This window comes from Gymnoscopelus braueri (assembly GCF_963280865.1).
Source record: "Gymnoscopelus braueri genome assembly, chromosome: 15".
In the NCBI taxonomy this organism is placed as follows: Eukaryota; Metazoa; Chordata; class Actinopteri; order Myctophiformes; family Myctophidae; genus Gymnoscopelus; species Gymnoscopelus braueri.
The window spans coordinates 30348265-30368799 of NC_137620.1; the positions used below are offsets into that span (position 1 = coordinate 30348265).

The 20535-nt window shown below is 44.2% G+C and overlaps 1 protein-coding gene across 1 annotated transcript in view; it reads right to left on the reverse strand.

Moving 5' to 3' along the window:
• Window positions 1-11923, reverse strand: part of LOC308101480 (uncharacterized protein) — a 90202-nt gene extending 78279 nt beyond the window's left edge. Inside the window, exons 1-8 of the mRNA XM_080450896.1 lie at window positions 11801-11923; window positions 10143-10202; window positions 9777-9857; window positions 8851-9363; window positions 8785-8806; window positions 7135-7245; window positions 4906-5031; window positions 3657-3728 (exon numbers count right to left, since the gene is read on the reverse strand). Of these exons, the coding sequence (XP_080307022.1) occupies window positions 3657-3728; window positions 4906-5031; window positions 7135-7245; window positions 8785-8806; window positions 8851-9363; window positions 9777-9857; window positions 10143-10185 (968 nt within the window). The 5' untranslated portion in view covers window positions 10186-10202; window positions 11801-11923. The remainder of the gene's footprint in view (window positions 1-3656; window positions 3729-4905; window positions 5032-7134; window positions 7246-8784; window positions 8807-8850; window positions 9364-9776; window positions 9858-10142; window positions 10203-11800) is intronic.
• Window positions 11924-20535: the final 8612 nt, after the last annotated feature.

Genomic DNA, 20535 nt, shown 5'->3' on the forward strand with positions numbered 1-20535 from the left:
ACACAATTTCCACTCGTGGGGCGAGTGATGGACAGATAACTTTACCTCTACCAAAATCCAATTCCATGAAGAGAGCTGCATTTTATAGGTCAATTGTATTTTTGGAATAGTCTTCCAAGTGAGATTCGTAACACCAGAGAAAAAGACTGTTTTAAAAGGAAACTTTGACTTTGATATACTGTACACTCAAAACATACAATAACATATTTTCTTACATACCAGATTGATAGTGCTACTTTTTAAATCTGTTGTATCCCTCTCATCTCTTTTTAAGTGATACTTGACTTATGTCAATTTTATTTTGTGTTATTTAGTATTTCTTTGTAATACACTGTGATATTGTATATATTTTTGTTCATGTATTTTAATGTCTTGGATGCCAGGAAGACTAGCTGACGTTAAAGGAGGAGTTCACCCCAAAAATGACTTATTTTCTATCAATTGCACACCCTATGAAGCCTTGAATCCATGGATTCTTTTTTGTTTTTGTCGCATTCCTAAGCTAATCATTTAATTCCCGTCTCCTACCGGCTAATGTATCCGGTAGGAGACACAAAGTAGATTATTTGTGTCTCCTACCGGAAATACACACGGTCATCAAATTATTATCTTAGGAATGCCACAAAAACAAAAATAAATCCATGAAATCAAGGCTTCATGGGGTGTGTAATTGATAGAAAATAAGTAATTTTTTGGGTGAACTCCTCCTTTAAGGCAGACAAATAAACAAATATACCATACCATACTGTATATCTAACCATATGGAGGCATATACGGAGATCCGGTTGTCCATGGGACCGAACGACTTCAAACTCAGCGTGGGCATCGGCAAGGACTCGAGGGAGTGCGGTGGCCGCGCCGAGTCGTTCAGATTATGCGGTTACTCCAGAACCTATATGACTCACACCCCAGTCTGAATTGAACAAAGTGGCTTGATAAAAAAAACTAGAAAAAGTGCTCCTCGGAGCACAGGTCTCCGCCAGGTCAGGTACGTTATTGTGGCCTCCTGGTGGCGCTATAATAGGCCAATGTGAAAAGGGTGACATTTATTCTTAGGTCGTTCACGGCAATCGGACACTGCATTCATGATTTGAGGCATTTTGTTCCAAAAATGTGTTTCGCTAAATTAGACCTGCTGGTGGCGCTATAACAGGCCAATGTGAAAAAGGGTGGCATTTCTTCCTTGGCCTAGTGGGAATGTGTTTGTGAAATTTTACGGAAATTGCAAGCTGCGTTCATGATTTGAGGCATTTTGTTCAAAACGGACCAATCCTGCAGATTTTGGAAGCGAACCTTAGCCAATGAGGATGGAATATGGGAAATTGGACAGATCTGTGTTGATCACATGACTATAGAGATACTGTGTACCGATTTGCATGACGATTGGATAAAATCTGTAGGAGTAATGTAAAAAAATGGTTTTTCACAAATCGGCCTCCAGGTGGCGCTATAACAGGCCCATGTGAAAAATTGGAGGCAGAGGTTCTGAATTGGCATCCAGGGAGTGTGTGTGCACAGTTTCGCAGTGACCGGGCCAACGGTGCCGGAGATTAGCTGCTAACACACAGACAGGACGGACGGACGGACGGACGGACGGACGGACGGAGGGTAAAACATACTCTCTCGTCATGCCTTTCGGCCTGGCAGAGACAAAAAGTACTTATAACTCTCCAGAGCAACTTACAAAGTGCAAGATGAGAGTAAATGTCATTAAACCTAGTCAACAACGATGTAAAAGGTCACATAAGTAGAGTCCAAAGAAAAACTATTTAGTGCTGGAGGGGTGAGCTAGGGCTAGGGGGTGAGGTACATGTTAGTGCAGGCAGCAGTAGCAGATGCAGCAGTGGGTTATAGTAGTTTTTTGTCTCCGCCAGGCCGAAAGGCATGGCAAGGGTATGTTTTACCCCCTGTCCGTCCGTCCGTCCGTCCGTCCGTCTGTGTGTGTGTGTGTGTGTCTGTGAACAGCTAATCTCTGCCACCGTTGGCTTGATCCCAGCAAAACTGTGCACACACACTCCCTGGATGCCAGAGCAGAACCTCTGCCCCAATTTTTTCACATGGGCCTTTTATAGAGCCACCAGGAGGCCGATTTCATTTGTGCAAAACACATTTTTGGACAGTACTCCTACAGATTTTGTTCAAAAATCCTGCAAATCGGTACACAGTATCTCTATAGTCATTAAACGAAACACGTCTTTCACATTTTTCATATTCCATCCTGATTGGCTAAAATTGGCTTCCAAAGTTTGCAGGAGTACTCAGTTTTGAACAAAATGCCTCAAATCATGAACACAGCATGCAATGTCCGTGAAATTGTGCACGCACATTCACACTAGGCCTAGGAAGAAATGCCACTTGAAAATGTTCAAATCAGCCTCATGGTGGCGCTATAACAGGCCGATTTGTATTTTTACCTATAACTGCACAGATCTGTGTAAAACTGTATGTGCACTCCCTTGAGGCCAAGGAAAACCCTTTTCTCTGCATTTTTCACATCTGCCTTTTATAGCGCCACCAGGAGGCCGACTTATGTAAAACACATTTTTGGATATTAAGCCTTCAGATTTTATCAAAATTTCATGCAAATCGGTACACGTGATCTCTATAGTCATGTGATCAAGACCGATCTGTTTGATTTTTCATATTCCATCCTGATTGGCTAAGATTGACATCTAACGTTTGCAGGAGTGGCCCGTTTTCAACAAAATGCCGCAAATCATGAACCGATTGCGGTGAAACTTTGCATGCACATTCGCACTACATTGAGGAACAAATGCCACCCTATTATTGCGCCACCAGGAGGCTGATTTTTGCAATACTTTTCTTTTTTATATTACTCCTACAAATTTTGTCCAATCATGCAAATCGGTACAAATCTCTGTAGTCAAGTGATCAAGATGCTTCCGTCCGATTTTTCCTATTCCATCCTAATTGGCAAATTCCGAACATTGCTGGCCCACAACAACCTATCTGACCTGGCGGAGACCTGTGCTTCGAGGAGCACTGATTATAGTTTTTTTATCGAGACACTTTATGTACACTTCAGACTGAAGTGTGCTAGTTAGTTCAGGTTTTGGAGTGTTCATGGTTTTAATGTCCCCCGGGAAAACCTATTAGGACCCACTACAAATGTGGACTCCAGTGGCAAATCAGAATCGGAAGAATTCGCATAATATTATGTTCTAAGTAAACTGAGATTCGTTTGAGGAATATAACAATTTCAGCTACCTCAGCTGGTGTCATTGACTTGCCAGAGAAGCCCCCAGCACATCAGACATGGCATGGAGGATGCAGTTGAAGGGCTTAGTATCAGCACTAAACAACAACTAGTGAGCCTGGTGATCCAGACATAGGCCCAGCAGTGAGCAGAACCTCAAGGTGAACTGTGGTCAGTAGCATATCGGCAAAGGGCCTCAACACTCAATGAGGAGAAAACTGAATTGAAGTTGTGAGATTAATGTAAAAATCAACTTGTCTCAAAATGATAGCTGAAAGCAACATGGCAAAAAGAAATAAGACATTCAATATTATAGATATTTGCAGTATGGCCCAAAGTTTTCTGCAAGACACTTGATTGTCTGTTGATCTTGATCTTTCACCATTTTCAGTCGCAATCGAAAAATCACCAAAGGAATATGGCAGAAACGCAACAGTACCTCCTGTTGAAATCAGATTGATTGTTGTTGAAGGTGCTGCTGTGGTGGGTGCTGCAGTTGGCGTCATAACCACTGTAAAAATAAAACATTCATATCAGTACTTGTGCAGGCTATTAATAAGAAGAAAATAATGAATGTCATTGTTCATTAAACATGTCATTATACATACTGAGCTTTTATCTGTTGAGTCAACCATTCTTACCAGTGGCATCAATAGATGATGAGTTCACAGGAAAGGAGAAATTATTGCTGGATACAGCCACCACCAGAGTATCAATCACAGCAGAGGCATTTGGAGGTGTAGCATTTGCCACTTGGTTGAATATTAACTCAGCGTCCACCTTCACTGATCCTGAGCTGTAAAAGTGATGTTGGAAAGGTTTTTTTAATGACTTTATTATTATTATTATTATTTTACTACATTAATATTTGTGTTATTTACATTAATGGTACAAATCAATTATATGTTAATCAATTAATACAAAATTAAAACTTGATACAGTAAATACCATTGGTGCATACCTGAAGCCTGTTACAACAGTGCGATTGAAATTAGCAAATTTAGTTTTATAGACTTTGTCCATCTGTAAACAAACAAAGATTCAGTCATTGAAAAATAAAAAAATATTCCAGACTAACAGTAAAAGAATCCTCATTATTCCACCAAGATCATTTCATGTTTCATGATAAATAGATTTATATTTAATTAATGAATAAGAATGTTCTTGAGAACATGTTTAAAGCCGGAGGCAGCTAATTATTAAAATGTATGTAAAAATAAAGATTGTTACTTGAGAATTGTACAAAACAAGCAAAACATTTCCATACAGTACATGGAACTTTGGGTAATAACATCATATTATCCTGTGTTTGTAAAACTCTTTAGATGTCAATATTGTATCTTTGCCAGAGATCAATATTATAATAACATTCATGATAGGAGGAATCCCTGAAGATATATAGGGAACGTTTTATTGACAGGCTGTACATCATAATAATGGACTTACCTCTGAAGCTACTTTGGTTGCTAAGCTCTGGAATGCGGGTGAGGATGTGTTTGCAAGCTCTGGTGTGAAGTTTTGTTGTATGTTGAATACCAACTCAACCTTTGGCTCTGCTGGTGGTGCAGGTGTTGTAGCTGCAATTGGTGCATAGTGGGTAGAAACAGTTTATACTTGTTGCAGTTTTATTGACTTAGTGTTGAACCGAGTAGTTCATTCAATCTAGTTAGTGATAAAGTTTGTTTTACTTGGGGATGTCGTGACTGGTGTGGGAGCCGTTGTTGTGGAAGCCGCCGTGACTGGTGTGGCAGCCGGTGTGGAAACCGCTGTGACTGGTGTGGAAGCCACCGTGACTGGTGTGGAAGCCGCCGTGACTGGTGTGGAAACCGCCGTGACTGGTGAGGAAGTCGGTGAGGAAGCCGCCGTGACTGGTGAGGAAGTCGGTGAGGAACCCGCCGTGACTGGTGAGGAAGTCGGTGAGGAAGCCGCCGTGACTGGTGAGGAAGTCGGTGTGGAAGCCGCCGTGACTGGTGAGGAAGTCGGTGAGGAAGCCGCCGTGACTGGTGAGGAAGTTGGTGTGGAAGCCGCCGTGACTGGTGAGGAAGTCGTTGAGGCCGCCGTGACTGGTGAGGAAGTCGGTGAGGAAGCCGCCGTGACTGGTGAGGAAGTCGGTGTGGAAGCCGCCGTGACTGGTGAGGAAGTCGTTGAGGCCGCCGTGACTGGTGAGGAAGTCGGTGAGGAAGCCGCCGTGACTGGTGAGGAAGTCGGTGTGGAAGCCGCCGTGACTGGTGAGGAAGTCGGTGAGGAAGCCGCCGTGACTGGTGAGGAAGTTGGTCTGGAAGCCGCCGTGACTGGTGAGGAAGTCGTTGAGGCCGCCGTGACTGGTGAGGAAGTCGGTGAGGAAGCCGCCGTGACTGGTGAGGATGTCGGTGTGGAAGCCGCCGTGACTGGTGTGGAAGCCACCGTGACTGGTGTGGAAGCCGCCGTGACTGGTGTGGAAACCGCCGTGACTGGTGAGGAAGTCGGTGAGGAAGCCGCCGTGACTGGTGAGGAAGTCGGTGAGGAACCCGCCGTGACTGGTGAGGAAGTCGGTGAGGAAGCCGCCGTGACTGGTGAGGAAGTCGGTGTGGAAGCCGCCGTGACTGGTGAGGAAGTCGGTGAGGAAGCCGCCGTGACTGGTGAGGAAGTTGGTGTGGAAGCCGCCGTGACTGGTGAGGAAGTCGTTGAGGCCGCCGTGACTGGTGAGGAAGTCGGTGAGGAAGCCGCCGTGACTGGTGAGGAAGTCGGTGTGGAAGCCGCCGTGACTGGTGAGGAAGTCGTTGAGGCCGCCGTGACTGGTGAGGAAGTCGGTGAGGAAGCCGCCGTGACTGGTGAGGAAGTCGGTGTGGAAGCCGCCGTGACTGGTGAGGAAGTCGGTGAGGAACCCGACGTGACTGGTGAGGAAGTCGGTGTGGAAGCCGCCGTGACTGGTGAGGAAGTCGGTGAGGAAGGCGCCGTGACTGGTGAGGAAGTCAGTGTGGAACCCACCGTGACTGGTGGGGAAGTCGGTGAGGAAGCCGCCGTGACTGGTGAGGAAGTCGGTGAGGAACCCGCCGTGACTGGTGAGGAAGTCGGTGAGGAACCCGCCGTGACTGGTGAGGAAGTCGGTGAGGAAGCCGCCGTGACTGGTGAGGAAGTCGGTGAGGAAACCACCGTGACTGGTGAGGAAGTCGGTGAGGCCGCCGTGACTGGTGAGGAAGTCGGTGTGGAAGCCGCCATGACTGATGAGGAAGTCGGTGTGGAAGCCGCCGTGACTGGTGAGGAAGTCGGTGAGGAAGCCGCCGTGACTGGTGAGGAAGTCGGTGTGGAAGCCGCCGTGACTGGTGAGGAGGTCGGTGAGGAACCCGCCGTGACTGGTGAGGAAGTCGGTGAGGAACCCGCCGTGACTGGTGAGGAAGTCGGTGAGGAACCCGGCGTAACTGGTGAGTAAGTCGATGAGGAAGCCGCCGTGACTGGTGAGGAAGTCGGTGTGGAAGCCGCCGTAACTGGTGAGGAAGTCGGTGAGGAAGCCGCCGTGACTGGTGAGGAAGTCGGTGTGGAAGCCGCCGTGACTGGTGAGGAAGTCGGTGTGGAAGCCGCCGTGACTGGTGAGGAAGTCGGTGAGGAAGCCGCCGTGACTGGTGAGGAAGTCGGTGTGGAAGCCGCCGTGACTGGTGAGGAAGCCGGTGAGGAAACCGCCGTGACTGGTGAGGAAGTCGGTGAAGAAGCCGCCGTGACTGGTGAAGAAGTCGGTGAGGAACCCGCCGTGACTGGTGAGGAAGTCGGTGTGGAAGCCGCCGTAACTGGTGAGGAAGTCGATGAGGAAGCCGCCGTGACTGGTGAGGAAGTCTGTGTGGAAGCCGCCGTAACTGGTGAGGAAGTCGGTGAGGAAGCCGCCGTGACTGGTGAGGAAGTCGGTGTGGAAGCCGCCGTGACTGGTGAGGAAGTCGGTGAGGAACCCGCCGTGACTGTTGAGGAAGCCGGTGAGGAACCCGCCGTGACTGATGAGGAAGTCGGTGTGGAAGCCGCCGTGACTGGTGAGGAAGCCGGTGAGGAAACCGCCGTGACTGCTGAGGAAGTCGGTGTGGAAGCCGCCGTGACTGGTGAAGAAGTCGGTGAGGAACCCGCCGTGACTGGTGAGGAAGTCGGTGTGGAAGCCGCCGTGACTGGTGAGGAAGTCGGTGAGGAACCCGCCGTGACTGGTGAGGAAGTCGGTGGAGAAGCCGCCGTGACTGGTGAGGAAGTCGGTGTGGAAGCCGCCGTAACTGGTGAGGAAGTCAGTGAGGAAGCCGCCGTGACTGGTGAGGAAGTTGGTGTGGAAGCCGCCGTGACTGGTGAGGAAGTCGGTGAGGAACCCGCCGTGACTGGTGAGGAAGTCGGTGTGGAAGCCGCCGTGACTGGTGAGGAAGTCGGTGAGGAAGCCGCCGTGACTGGTGAGGAAGTCGGTGTGGAAGCCGCCGTGACTGGTGAGGAAGTCGGTGAGGAAGCCGCCGTGACTGGTGAGGAAGTCTGTGTGGAAGCCGCCGTGACTGGTGAGGAAGTCGGTGAGGAAGCCGCCGTGACTGGTGAGGAAGTCAGTGTGGAAGCCGCCGTGACTGGTGAGGAAGTCGTTGTGGAAGCCGCGGTGACTGGTGAGGAAGCCGGTGAGGAAGCCGCCGTGACTGCTGAGGAAGTCGGTGTGGAAGCCGCCGTGACTGGTGAGGAAGTCGGTGAGGAAGCCGCCGTGACTGGTGAGGAAGTCGGTGTGGAAGCCGCCGTGACTGGTGAGGAAGTCGGTGAGGAACCCGCCGTGACTGGTGAGGAAGTCGGTGAAGAAGCCGCCGTGACTGGTGAGGAAGTCGGTGTGGAAGCCGCCGTAACTGGTGAGGAAGTCAGTGAGGAAGCCGCCGTGGCTGGTGAGGAAGTCGGTGTGGAAGCCGCCGTGACTGGTGAGGAAGTCGGTGAGGAACCCGCCGTGACTGGTGAGGAAGTCGGTGTGGAAGCCGCCGTGACTGGTGAGGAAGTCGGTGAGGAACCCGCCGTGACTGGTGAGGAAGTCGGTGTGGAAGCCGCCGTGACTGGTGAGGAAGTCGGTGAGGAAGCCGCCGTGACTGGTGAGGAAGTCGGTGAGGAAGCCGTCGTGACTGGTGAGGAAGTCGGTGTGGAAGCCGCCGTGACTGGTGAGGAAGTCGGTGAGGAACCCGCCGTGACTGGTGAGGAAGTCGGTGAGGAAGCCGCCGTGACTGGTGAGGAAGTCGGTGAGGAACCCGCCATGACTGGTGAGGAAGTCGGTGAGGAAGCCGCCGTGACTGGTGAGGAAGTCGGTGTGGAAGCCGCCGTGACTGGTGAGGAAGTCGGTGTGGAAGCCGCCGTGACTGGTGAGGAAGTCGGTGAGGAACCCGCCATGACTGGTGAGGAAGTCGGTGTGGAAGCCGCCGTGACTGGTGAGGAAGTCGGTGTGGAAGCCGCCGTGACTGGTGAGGAAGTCGGTGAGGAACCCGCCATGACTGGTGAGGAAGTCGGTGAGGAAGCCGCCGTGACTGGTGAGGAAGTCGGTGTGGAAGCCGCCGTGACTGGTGAGGAAGTCGGTGTGGAAGCCGCCGTGACTGGTGAGGATGTCGGTGAGGAACCTGCCGTGACTGGTGAGGAAGTCTGTGTGGAAGCCGCCGTGACTGGTGAGGAAGTCGGTGAGGAACCTGCCGTGACTGGTGAGGAAGTCGGTGTGGAAGCCGCCGTGACTGGTGAGGAAGTCGGTGAGGAAGCCGCCGTGACTGGTGAGGAAGTCTGTGTGGAAGCCGCCGTGACTGGTGAGGAAGTCGGTGAGGAAGCCGCCGTGACTGGTGAGGAAGTCAGTGTGGAAGCCGCCGTGACTGGTGAGGAAGTCGGTGTGGAAGCCGCGGTGACTGGTGAGGAAGCCGGTGTGGAAGCCGCCGTGACTGGTGAGGAAGCCGCCGTGACTGGTGAGGAAGTCGGTGTGGAAGCCACGGTAACTGGTGAGGAAGCCGCCGTGACTGGTGAGGAAGTCGGTGTGGAAGCCGCGGTGACTGGTGAGGAAGTCGGTGTGGAAGCCGCCGTGACTGGTGAGGAAGCCAGTGTGGAAGCCGCCGTGACTGGTGAGGAAGTCGGTGAGGAAGCCGCCGTGACTGGTGAGGAACTCGGTGTGGAAGCCACGGTAACTGGTGAGGAAGCCGGTGTGGAAGCCGCTGTGACTTGAATATAAAGTTAAGACTTGTTAAAGCATTTTCTGCCAATTCATTTCTATTATCTACAAGTACAATGTCTTGTGAAATGTGATATATAACAATATGCCATTATAAACTACTACATGGGTATGATGTAGTTGTATGTATGTAGTTGCATTGACTGGTGCTGTATTTGTGAGTGGAATTGTATAATGCTAATATTGCCAGTATAGACAATTTTAATTACCAATTAATTTAGTTTAAGAATGTCTGTAAGGCTGCGATACCCACCAAATATTTGCTGCCTCTAAAGATATGGATCTGACCCTCCCCCTAATGGGCTTAATCTTGGCCCCCACAGGCAAGTCCGCCCAATTTGGTCTTCACAGTTTTATACATTTGAGGTACCATTTAAATTATTGTTGATGAAATAGTAGTACCTGCTGGTGAATTCGTATTGATTGTTGTTGAAGATGTTGCTGTGGTGGTGTGGCTGTCTGCTTGAGCCGGCACCAAAACCACTGTAAAAATAAAACATTCATATCAATACTTGTGCAGGCCTTAATATATCATTAATAAGAAGGTTGCATTAGCTGCATTTGATGCTGCAGATGTGGTTGCATTAGTTGTGTTTGATGCTTCAGATGTGGTTTTATTTGTTGTGTTTGATAATGATCCTACAGTTGTTGATGATTGTGTGGTAGCTAAATCAGTGCACACCACTTTGCATGGAATACAAAATAAAATAAATTGTAAATAAGAGCATTTGTTAATAGGGGAACTTATTATCTCATAAATCAACTTACCCATAAGAATGAACAAGTTTGTTAGTATTGGTCCAAACCCCATCCTGTGTCCTTTTGAATCTACAAATAAAAAAACAGGAATATCATACAAAACAACACTAATTGGCTTCACAACATGTAGAGAGAAGATCTATTACAAAATGATAACATTGTGGGAATATTTGTTACATATCTGATTTCAATGTAAAGATTACTGTATTTTCCATAATGATTAGCACTAGATTCAGATTTTACAAAAGTTTAAAAAACATTTGCGGATTAAATTCTTTCTCATACAAACTCCCAACATTTTACTGTTTCAAGAAGAGGATCAAGAATAGAGACGGAAAGAAACAAAGAAAACAAAGTCAGATAACAAAAAGGCAAGTGTCAAATATCAATAATATAGTATGAGCAATGTCAAATATAAATATTGGTTAATAGTAATAAAATGAGGCAGAAATGCTTCTTGTGCAGGTAGAGATATATTTTGCAGCAGATTAAAAGTAGCAACAGATATAGAATCACAATCTCTTGTGCAGGTGAGACATCACTTAGCAGATATCAGAAATAGGACCCTATTTTGAGGATGCAACTTAACACCTGGTGCTTGGTCTTAACTTGTGTCAGGTGGGTGTGTCCCAGCACTATTTTGCTATTTTGAATATGCAAAAAAATCAGAGTGCAAAGCGCTAAATGGACCTGAATTAGTCCTGGGTGTGATTTGGGCGTTATATTAATCAAACCAATCAGAGTGTCAGGTGCCGTTAGAATAAGGTTGCGCCCCGCAAGGCACAGTGCTATCTTTCGTGCGTTTAAGTGGCGAGATCAAAAAGTGACGCACACAAGTTTAAAATCTACTGAGATAAATAAACATGGGCCTAAATCACCCCCTGTCTAAATAAGCTAAATAACATGCTTCATGTAATAGTTTGTAACACCAATATGTATGGATTAACAGAGGGGAGGGAGTTGAGTGGGTTAGGGTTATAATTCATGTTAAATGAATGGCCTCCAGACACAAAATGTACACATCTTTGTGTCACTGAATAGAAAATTATAATTGAGAAAGTGCAGGGCGAATTATATCACTGACTTGTTAACATGAATATTACTTTCTAAAGCAGCCAGGGTCAAGGCCCACTGGTGGACCGCGAGGGTATTGCAAGCGGGCGCCCAAATAATTCACAAACATTTTAAAGATGTTATAACATTAATATAAAAAATACAAAATTATAAATAATGTAAAAATGACATGGTATTTTTTCTTTAAAATTCGTTTTCATTGTGAAATAAATTGTTTTCGTACTGATATATTTCGAACTGGAATATTAAAAGCCAAATTATACTTAATTGTATGAAAAGAAAACGTTGCAAATCTGTTATTTTCAGTGAGTGACATTGTAATATGTCAAAGTAAATATTAGGGTTAATTTGGCCACTACTTTGCTAACAAATAGGTTCTGAATGTAGGGTATAATTTACTTTGGTAAAAACTACTTGTCCACAATTATTATTATAACAAGAATGACTACATCTTTCCCAAAACCCTGTGGGAACTTCAAGGGTACCCAACATTAAGTAAATGTGTGTGTATAGGTTACATACCTATACCCTTTCAATTTTAGGAAGAAAAGCATCTGATACTAAAACCTGTGTAATATAAAAGGTGTACTTACTCAAAATGAGAAAACGTCAAGAAAGTCACAGTTCATGAATTGAGCCCGTTTATAATATGTATTTATATTCCGTTATGCTATATATTCAAAATCCCAGTCAAGTGAGTTGGTTGATTGCGGTGCACCTCTTTAGTGACAGCACTTTCAGTAAGAACTTATATATGGGTGAAGTAGCATCACGTAGTGGTGACAATTTTCAGAAATCTTATGACATCACATTAGTAAAGGCCAAACAAAGGATAGCTATCACCTGTGTCAGTTCCTTGAAATAGTCACGCAGGAAGTCTGAGAATCTTCTTTGTCCTCAGTTTCAAAGGTGTGTCAGTAATACAAACGGTTTATCCCTCTTGTTAAAACTGTTTCCTTGTTCAAAATGTTTGAAACTTGTTATACTGTAACACCATGCAAAGCATCTCAGACACAAGTTTGATCATTTCATCATCCTTCATTTTGCAGAGTTCAGATGCAGAATTGGTTTGGAAAACAATAAGTCTTGTTCTTGAATTATTGGCTTCCAAAACATGTCATACTGTACGTCATCAGTAGAGTATCCAAATTTGACCCTCCGCAGGTTCAAGGTTACTACTAGACAGTACTGACATCTAAATCGTTTATGAAGTGGCTTGGCAACATCATACCTTATTCCATTGAATGGCATTCTTAAGGCCACACAAATCCACACATAGGCTACTGTCTCTGCTAAAGGTTATGTTGGTTAAATCAATTGTGGCACCTGCTGATCATGATATCCAAATAACTGCTACAGTATACTGTCATTCTAGTGAGTGTACAATGCCATGCACAATAAATATAACTGCTTTATGGGGGTGTAGCCCTGATACATAAAATGCCGGTCTTTTTACCACCATAATTATTACTAGTGACATCATTCACTGAATGATACATTATTTCACTGCATACTCCTCAGTATGTGCTCCTCAGTATGTGCCTGCCAAGCATAAAGTATGCCATACTGTATGCTTGACAAACAAAAAACAGCATGACTGTCAAGAGTGTTGGAAATTATCACTTTTCATCGACATAACAGTGTTTTGGGTAGCTGGCTCACTGAAGATTGATTGATACTGCTGTTTATCCTAAAAATGAATGAAACCCTTCCACACCAAGCACTATAACTATCATATAGTTATCATTTACCACTGTCGTCATTATAGTTGTGGTGTAGTTAGAATGATTTTTACAACTATATATCCATAGTTATGGTAATGTAAATGGTGTGCTTGTGGCGCCCGGGGGCCTGTGACGTGGCCCCTGGTCAAACTATTGTCATGGCAGTCCCCTGAACAGTGTTTGTGCCAAGTTTGGTGCGGATTGGATCAACGGTGTGCTGTGGCCCCTGGTATGACTATTCTCATGTGCTTGTGCCAAGTCTGGTGCGGATCGGAGCAACGTTGCTCCTCGCAAGTCCGGGATCCTAGGATAGGATGAAGGGGGGACAACAATTGAAAATATCTGAACCGCAGTCATAGTAGTGGGAGATGTTAACCACTTAAGCCCTATCTTATACTTTGTTGTATGATGGTGTTGCACTGCGCAAATTGCCGATCCACAAGCTTGCAGTTCAGCTATTTGTGATATTTTTGAAAATGTTTGAAAATGGTTAACTACTGCATAATGACATGCCCAAAATAGGGATGCCGGTTGAAAGTGGTTAAAGTACTATGGTCCATAACTAGGAACATTGCCATGAGGGATTTGGTTTGACCAGCCATCACACCTGAAATCTTTGTAGAACTGAATCCAGGGTTCTAAAAGATGGTGTGCTATACAATGTTGTCTTTTGTCCAGTCTTAGAGCTGCAATGGTTGTGGTTGTCTGTGTTGTCTGCAATAAAGATAGTAACTTTAATGAGGATGATGATGAAGGTATTGATGTCATGGCTGATGCTCCCAGAGTTTGTCATTGATATGCTGTTTCCTGTTCTATATTCTGTAGGCGATCTGTGTTCAGCAATGATGATGCAGCAGTTTCAGTTTGCATCAGTGCTGCAGCTGCTTCTGCAGCCAGCTACTGACATTATGATTTTGGAACCGTTTTGCATTGATGTCAGGAGGATACTGAAGCAATGCCATAAGCGGTTTCTCTGCAGTTTGTGCTGCCGAGGAGGTTGTTGGCTTGGGTGTAGTTTGTAATAGGAAGGTACCTGTACGGAGGGCATATTTGTCTCTTTTTTTAACAGTGGTTACGATTGTGATATTATCTGTTTGTCCTACTGTAGGTATGAACTGGTCTGTCTTGTTTCTGGTAATCTAATCTGTGTGTGGTGGTTATTTGTGGATAGATGTAACTTTTGATATGCCTGTCCTTGTGCGCTCTGTATTGCTGTATGGTCCTGAGTTTGCTTGTCATGACTGCAATAAGTGTCTTTATACTGTAAGTGAAGAAGAAGGCTATGATTGGTTATTGATATATTCATCGTAGTTAAATTTGGAGAAGGAGAGGACAAATCTAATTGTGACATATTTTGGTTAGTATGGGTTTGACTTGAGGTTCAGGTTATCAGTGCATTTGTTCCACTGTTAGCACACCGAATAGGCTCTATTCGTAGACACAGATCTACAAGCTGACACCAGTGCACAAATTAAAGAAAGGTTTTACTTACTTCTACTCCACTACATCTCAGGACAATAAAAAGTATACAAATACAAATATTGTACTTTTACTCCACTACCATTTTTTTTTTTTTTTTATCAATTGCTTTTATTCATCATATCACAACAGCAATACAATTATGCCAGTATGCATAGATGCATCATGATTTTTTAATTTTTTAAACGTAACGAAAACAAGATACATATACATACAACACATACACAACTTAAAACTAACACAACTAAGGATCAAGAAAGAGAAAAATAATAATAAGCAAACCCACCCACCCCTCCCAGGACCAACGATGCCACAAAAAGCAAGGGCCAGACACCATGCATACCCATGCAATGTTATACCACTGTGTAAGGACAGCCTAAATCATGACCTTAAGCTTAACTGTAATGCTGGACCATGCGTTAACGTTTCTCTCGCTTGCTCCGTGTAATTTCGCCGTTGACAGTTTTAGATATACTATATCTAAAAAGGTTAGAGCCCATTGGCGAAATGTTAAGGTATCTGAGGGGGTTTCCACCTCGTAGCCTCCATCTTCTTTGCTGCTGTTAATCTAGCAAAGAAGATGCGCTTGTGTGTCCACTACAATTATTTGAAAACTTTAGTTACTACGGTAACTACGGTAGTTACGTTGTAGATTTTCATTATTATTACAAAACAGACATTAACCACTTCAGCCCTATTTCAACTTTGGCTATTTGAAAATAGTCAAAGTCTACAAGCTCACAACGCGTTGCATCGCAACGCATTGTGAACTTGTAGATCTGCTATTTTCAAAAGATTTTTTATACATTTTAGACATATGATAACTTAAGTAAAAGTATATTTTGATGCCTATACTTTTGTACTTTTACTCAAGTAAATTTTGATTACCGGACTTTTACTTGTAACTGAGTGTTTCTACATTGCAGTATTGATACTCTTACTTAAGTACAAAATTAGAGTACTTTTTTCACCACTGAGTACTTGTATGGGAAGGTGCATTGATAGCATTAGCAGATGTCAGATAGGTGTCAGGGCTCAGTGGTGCTGGGATTCAAGCCTTTTTCCATCCTCTTATCTCATTGGTTATGGCACGTTCCCCAGTTGAATCTACTGTCTGTCAAATCTAATTATAGATTTGACTATAATTATAATTACTTTAATTACAACTTATATTTCTTTGAATTATTCCATCCATCCTCAAGCTCTTTGTGTCACAGTCACAGACTTTGTTATTGATTATAGTTTCTAGTTTTGTATTTCTATGTATTTTGTTCCCTGGTTTAGTATTCTTGGTTCTATGTTTCTGTTTGCCCCTGCTGTATCTGATTTGTAATCACCCCTCGTGTGTATGTCAGTCTCGTTCCTCAGTCTGTCCTTGTTGAGTCATTATCCTGTCACATGTTTTAGTTTGTCATGTTCTTGTTCACCTGTGTCCTGCATTAAAACACCCAATAATGGGTTTTAAACACCACCTTGCCTGGCTGTACTGCATCTGGGTTCTCACCACACCAGCACATGAAGTTTGTAGGGTGGGTGATGTTGGATTTTAGCCGTCACACACCAGGCCTTAGAAGAATTTAAACCAGAAACACATTTCATAGCTTCATATGTATGCGTTTCTGCTGCAGAGGCAATCAAATAAATCCATGGGGAAACTAAAACGGGTATTCCACCTTCTGGAAACCCGGGTATACAGTTACACACAGACCCTATGGGGCTCAGAGCTAGGTGTGACTGCGCTCAAATTAATCGTCAGGGTCGTCAGACACATCCGTTTCCCATGTTGACTCAAGGTTATTAAAAAGAAGGTACAGTCATATGTCATTTTTGCTATCCAGCAATTCCAGCCAGCAGATTCGCACTGGGACACTGGGAGGCAAACTGCAGCCGAGAGTTCGATGGAATACATTGGAGTCAATGAGAGTCAGGTGGACCAGCTTATGAACAAACACTATTTCTGCGACCTTTGTAAAATACTCGGCCCAGGAAAATAAAAGAAGACATGTCACACATTGTTTACTGCTGTGTTGCTTTCGATGTGTACACTGTATCATTTTATTGAGGTATCTAAAGAGTTCTTTTTTGAACGTGCGTGCCAAGTATCGCGAGACTGTCGGTCATTGAAGAAAATGCCTCCCAAGTAAGGTCGACCACGCTACTTCTCTCCTATTGTTGACACCCGGTTAAAGTTCACAAATGCTGAACTCCATGCTTCAGGTGCGTTGAAAGTGGCGCATCAAAACGGCACTATGGGACACCCGCTTGCTCCCATAGAATGGAAGTGAATGGGACACTGACGCGTCTGAAGCTTATGTTTGACCATGCTCGTAAGCAGTCAGTCAAACTGGGCTCAGAGCTAGGTGTGACTGCACAGTACACCTGTAGTGCATTGAATTAATTGATGCGCACAGGATAAATCAGCTACCCCCACAGTTATTCAGGGGAGAGCCCGAGCCTCTGTCATGACCTGTTTTATCTACTTGTTTTATCTTGTTGTCTTGTTGTGTCTACCTATACAGTATGACTATGAAAAGGCATGGGAAACTGGTCAGTTAAGGGTATGTATGTCTATTTTAAACTCAGCTTTGATGTCATGGTCAAAGCTGGGTGAGGCGACTCACCCATGATTATGGCGTTCATAATTCTACACTCCATTGTATTGTGTCTTGGGTGTGCATGAGCAGAAGGGATATCTGATCACATAGGAGACACAAGTAGTAATGTTTCCCAGCAATCTCATGGCTGTTGTTTGCAGTCACACGTCATGCATTAACAAACAAGCATATCACACATGTTTTGAATGTTTGGTCTTCATTTCCACACTGTGCCCTAGTATTTGCTTATCTCCTACTGAGGCAGGTTGGTATGACGAAAGGGTTGAGATGAGGTTACACACACACAGCCCATGACTGGGCAACCCAGCATGGTGGAGATATCCACTAGCAGTGCACCTTTGTTGATGATACATACTGAATATTTTATGACACACCTTAGTAACCTATAATCTGGAAAGCATCACCTTGGTTAAGCAACATACGATACTGAAATGATTCCTCAATTTCTTTTGATGTGAGTGTTAGCAGTTCTTTGGCTACACACACACGCACACGCACACGCACACACACATTTCAATGAAAGAAGCGTCTTATGAGATTATATTAAAATCATTGGTAGGGTGGAGGGGCTGTTAGATGAGCTTGATGAATAGTTTAAAATGCTTAATGTTTTCTCGTACTCTCTGAACCACACCTCACGCTGTGGTGTCACATGCAGTTACTTCAGATTAGCCAGTATATACCACCATAATTAGAGACACTCTTTCAGGTTATTTTCATTTTAGCTTAGGTTTTATATGGTTATACAATACCCCGTTTTCCCCTTTGTCAGACCCGTTGAACCCATCTTTCTGTCTGTCCCCCTTTTATGCCTATATATGGAGATCTCTGTATCTGTCTATCTGCCTGTGTCCCTTTTATACCCACATATAGAGATCCATGATGTCCATATTCATCCATATATGTCCATATTGGTCGGGTCAGCGGTTCTGGACAACCGCATATCCGACCGACTTCATGCCGGCACGGCCTAGTGTCCTCGGCTATACACGCCAAGTTTGAAGTTGATAGGTCGGATGGTTCTTGAGATACGTGAAGTACGCACACAAAGATTTGGCGTATGTATAGATCATTTATAGATAATATACTAGACCAACAATAACAATACAAGTTGTGCATGTTGTACCCCATCCCCCTGTCTGTCTGTGTCCGTGTCCCTTATATGCCCATATATGGAAATCCGGAATCCCTGATGTCATCAGTATATGCCCATAGGCCCATATATGGTCATATCGGGCGGATCTGCTGTTCTGGACAACTGCCTATCTGACCGAAATGACGCCAAGGCACTGCACTCCCCCGGGTCCTATGTGGCATGTGTGCCGAGTTTGAAGTTGATCGGTCGATCGGTTCTCGAGATACGCAAAGGAAAGATTCACTCACACGCAGAGTTTTTGCAGATTTATAGGAGGAAATATATATATACACACACACACACACATATATACATACAGTATATACACACAACATACAATTTATATATTGTAAGCTACAATACAGTGAAGAAATGGCTCTCTTAAACTGTCTCTGTACTGTCCGCTGCTTTTACATTCCTTGCAGTTAAAGCATTGCAAGGAATGTAGAGATTCTAAGTGATTGCCAAAATCAAAAACAAGTATCACAATTTAGTGCCAGTGAACCAACCCTTTCCACAACGAGATAGGGACGTCATAGTTTTGACCCGTCAGACCAGCCAGTCTGTGACGTCACGTCAGCCTCAGCCCAGTTAATTACTCATACGGTACATGAGAACATCCTATCTACTAAACCATGTTGAAGCATCACATGAGAACACAACACGCTATTACTTTGGAATGTTGTGTTCCTATTCAAAGTAGAGATGCCATTACTGAATGCATTATTCTAGCCAGTCACAATAGCTGGCACACACTTAATTCTGTCACGTTATAGTTTCTAATTTCGCAGATGTGAGGGAACAGCCAGTAAGAAAACCACTTAAAAGAAAATAATCACCTGATCACCATGGGCTGTATAGTACTTGAGACCAGTTTTGCTCTTGAGTCTGGTCTTAAGACTTGATTCTGCTACTTTAAGAGATTTACTGTCAAAGTGCTATTTTGATTTTGGCTCAAAACACTTGAAGAATTATCTCATTGCTTGAGTAATTAATGCATATGAATATTTTGCATAGACTTTACATTTCTTTACGTTTTCGTTTGAACTACATACTACAGTGGTGTAATTTATTGTAGGCCTATTTTTCTCATCATCAAGTGCAGTTGTATGATGTTTAACAGTCTTCTTTCTTATTATACTCAATTCTCAGTTGTTTTTTTGTCAGATCAAAATAGTGCCTGTATTACATTACATTACATTACATTACAGTCATTTAGCAGACTCTTTTATCCAAAGCGACTTATCTATATCTATTTGTATTTTACTTACATTCATAGGCTACCAAGTTCTGGTCTTGGTCTCACCCCATAGTAACAGCTTCATATTATGTAACTTTGCCTTAGCCCTGGTTCCCTTGTCCTGATCTGAACTAATCCTACATGAAAATATGGGGTGAGGTTCATTCTAGTAGTAGAATGATTCAACTGAAGATATTTTTGGCCCCAGCTTATCACATAATCTATGGCTGTCTGTGAAACAATGAAATGTTACCCAACAGCCAAAACAGCCACTCCTTGAATCGATCCTTACTAGCAATACTCTGATAATATGTATACGGGACCCTTTTCTATCCTTTTCATAGACTAGTAGTCTATGTTATGATTCTTACATTATAACAGGAATTGATGAAGATAAACAAATATTACATTGTAGACCTAATATTTTATTACCTAAAATTCTGCAACAGAAACCCTCAGAATCACATGGTGATATAGGTAACACTGGCCTACAAAATACAATATTATAAACCTTTAATGTAGCGTCCAGGGCTGTTATAGTGGCGGTAAATACTTATTTTCTATCAATTACACACCCCATGTAGCCTTGAATTCATGGAATTAGTTTTTCCTGTCCCATTCTTGAGCCAATAATTTGATGACCGGGTCATCATCGGTCAATAGGAGACTCAGTAGGACACTCTTTGAGTCTCCTACCGGAGACTCTGCCCAGCCGGACACTCTGCCGATTATCAAATTATTGGCTCAGGAATGCGACGAAAGTTTTTAATTCAAGGCTTCATGGGGTGTGTAATTGATCGAAAATAAGTAATTTTTGGGGTGAACTACTCCTTTAACTCAGTTGTTCTCAACCTGTGGGTCGGGGTCCCCACATGATTTAAAAAAATAATATTCATGACTTTTTGTATACAGGTAGTTGTATATTGCCACAACAATGTGTGGCTGTCACATAATCCCAAGGCACACTTGGACTTGTCTCATGACGCATTCCAGTTTGGGAACCACTTATGTAAACTGGAAGGCTGCCCTGGGCTTTGGAGATAAGTAGGCTACAGGTATACAACACCTGCCTCCCGTCTGCTGTCAGTTGAGTTGGTTTGGTTTTTTGAGTGCTGCATCACAAATAAAATAATGT